We start from the raw sequence: 1,824 nt of genomic DNA, 5'->3' as shown, positions 1-1,824 counted from the left end.
GAATTCCCAGTTCCAACACTCTGGGACGCTGAATGCATGTGCAAATGAGGATGGGGAAAGCAGGGAGGTTAGGAAGGAAAAAGACTTGAGAACATGATACGATGCTGGTTTCAAGAGTCTGCAAGAAATTGTTTCTTTTTTCACAGGAAATCCGATGATGACTCGTGGTTGAGCAACGGTACCTATTTGGAACTTAGAAAAGATCTTGGTTTTTCCAAACTGGACCATCCTGTCTTATGGTGAAAAAGTAAAGAAGAAAGATAACGTTAGTGTATTTCTCCCGTGCTTGCTTTCTGAAGCGGCACAAACCTGTGTTTATATATTTAAACAGTACTCTAGGATGATCACTTGTGCTTAGCTTAGCATTGTAACTCATTAATTCTATATTTTCCTCAGTGCGTTTCTTTACAATTTCAAATGTTACCCTGATTGTTTATATGAATGTAGAACACCTTGACATTTCTTTTTATATATAAACTATTTAATAAAAATGAAAGATTGAATGTTCATGTGTGGGTTAAAAAAAGAAGCTTTAGCACTAATTTTCCAAAGTTTAGGGAAGATTCCAATTAAATTTATGCCTTATAAAATTATGTTGTAGAAAAAAAAACTCAGCCTCTCCCAGGTGCATTAAGAAGTGAGAATACCCGGGGTTACTCACCCACGCGTAAGCCACCCAAGTTTAATTTGGTAGCTGAGATATCTTTTTGCTTCAGACAGCTCTTGAATTGCTCATACAGAACAATTCTGCTGGTGCTGGAGTCTGAAGAATATCTTCATTTGCATTTTAGTGGTTAGGGAGAGGATATAAGATTAATGGAATGTATATTTTTATATAAGATGAATATGGCACCTTCTTGAAAAGGAAACATTTGAACTTGTTTCTCCCTATAGTTCTATTGCCTTGTGTGCAAAATTGTACCCTCTTGCTCAGAGAAATTATCATTAATAAGAGAAAAAATTCCAGTTAATTAAATATCACAGTAGCATCCCAAAGAGACAGTAGGAAATTTCTTCTTAGTGAGAGCTGAGTCCTTGAGAAGTTAAGAGACTGTTTCCTGCTTCCCACCCTACTCCTAGTTTTTTGACCCTCCGTTTGATCACCTCCCTTATGAGTATGGAATGTCCCAGTTTAATATAAAACATATAGTTTATTCCACACAGCAGTTTGACTTTGTAAAAGTTTATTAAAGTAACTGATTGTTTTGGATAACTCAACACGTTTTTCTTAAATGCTGTTTTAGTATTTTCTACCTCTTAATAAGCACCATATTTTAGATCTTGTATAAAAAGTTTGCCATCTGCCTTATAGACAAATGTAGAGAATTGATGTTCTTGCTTTGTGTTGTGTTCTGGTAAAGCTTTAAGTAAGTGTCTTACCCCTTTCCTAAACTTTCTTGTTATCCGTATCATTCTTTTGTGAGTTTTGCAGCAGTCTTGAATAATACAGATTATAACTACTGAAAGGGGAACCTTTTTCTTTTTAAATGTGTTATTTCACATTACAATAATATGTGTAGTAGTTGAATTGTGTTATCAAAGCAATTCCAACTTCTGCCCAGTTGACATTAAAACCAAAGCCTGATTGTTAAGCCTTTTATTCTAAAGTCCATAGCAATCCTATGGAATATCAAGTATAATGATGTAGTAAAAAGATTTCTCCAGAAAACACTTTTACTTAAAGAAATTCAGAGCATATCGAATGTTATGAATGAAGAGTAAAATAATTACAGGAAAAGAATGCGTGATTTTTCATTGTCATACCAAATAACCAGTTGGACAATATTGCATTTTCAAAATGGAGAGTTATTTAAAGTGGATCTG

The 1,824-nt window shown here is 34.3% G+C and overlaps 1 protein-coding gene across 1 annotated transcript in view; it reads left to right on the top strand.

The window, feature by feature from the left end:
• The window catches only part of OSBPL3 (oxysterol binding protein-like 3), a 191,911-nt gene extending 190,325 nt beyond the window's left edge, over nt 1-1,586 (top strand). The window contains exon 23 of the mRNA XM_011970628.1: nt 147-1,586. Within this exon, the coding sequence (XP_011826018.1) occupies nt 147-243 (97 nt within the window). The 3' untranslated portion in view covers nt 244-1,586. The remainder of the gene's footprint in view (nt 1-146) is intronic.
• Nucleotides 1,587-1,824: the final 238 nt, after the last annotated feature.

The sequence above is a fragment of the Mandrillus leucophaeus genome, unplaced genomic scaffold, assembly GCF_000951045.1.
Source record: "Mandrillus leucophaeus isolate KB7577 unplaced genomic scaffold, Mleu.le_1.0 Scaffold1207, whole genome shotgun sequence".
Classification (NCBI taxonomy): domain Eukaryota; kingdom Metazoa; phylum Chordata; class Mammalia; order Primates; family Cercopithecidae; genus Mandrillus; species Mandrillus leucophaeus.
This window is presented reverse-complemented; position numbering and strand designations above follow the sequence as displayed.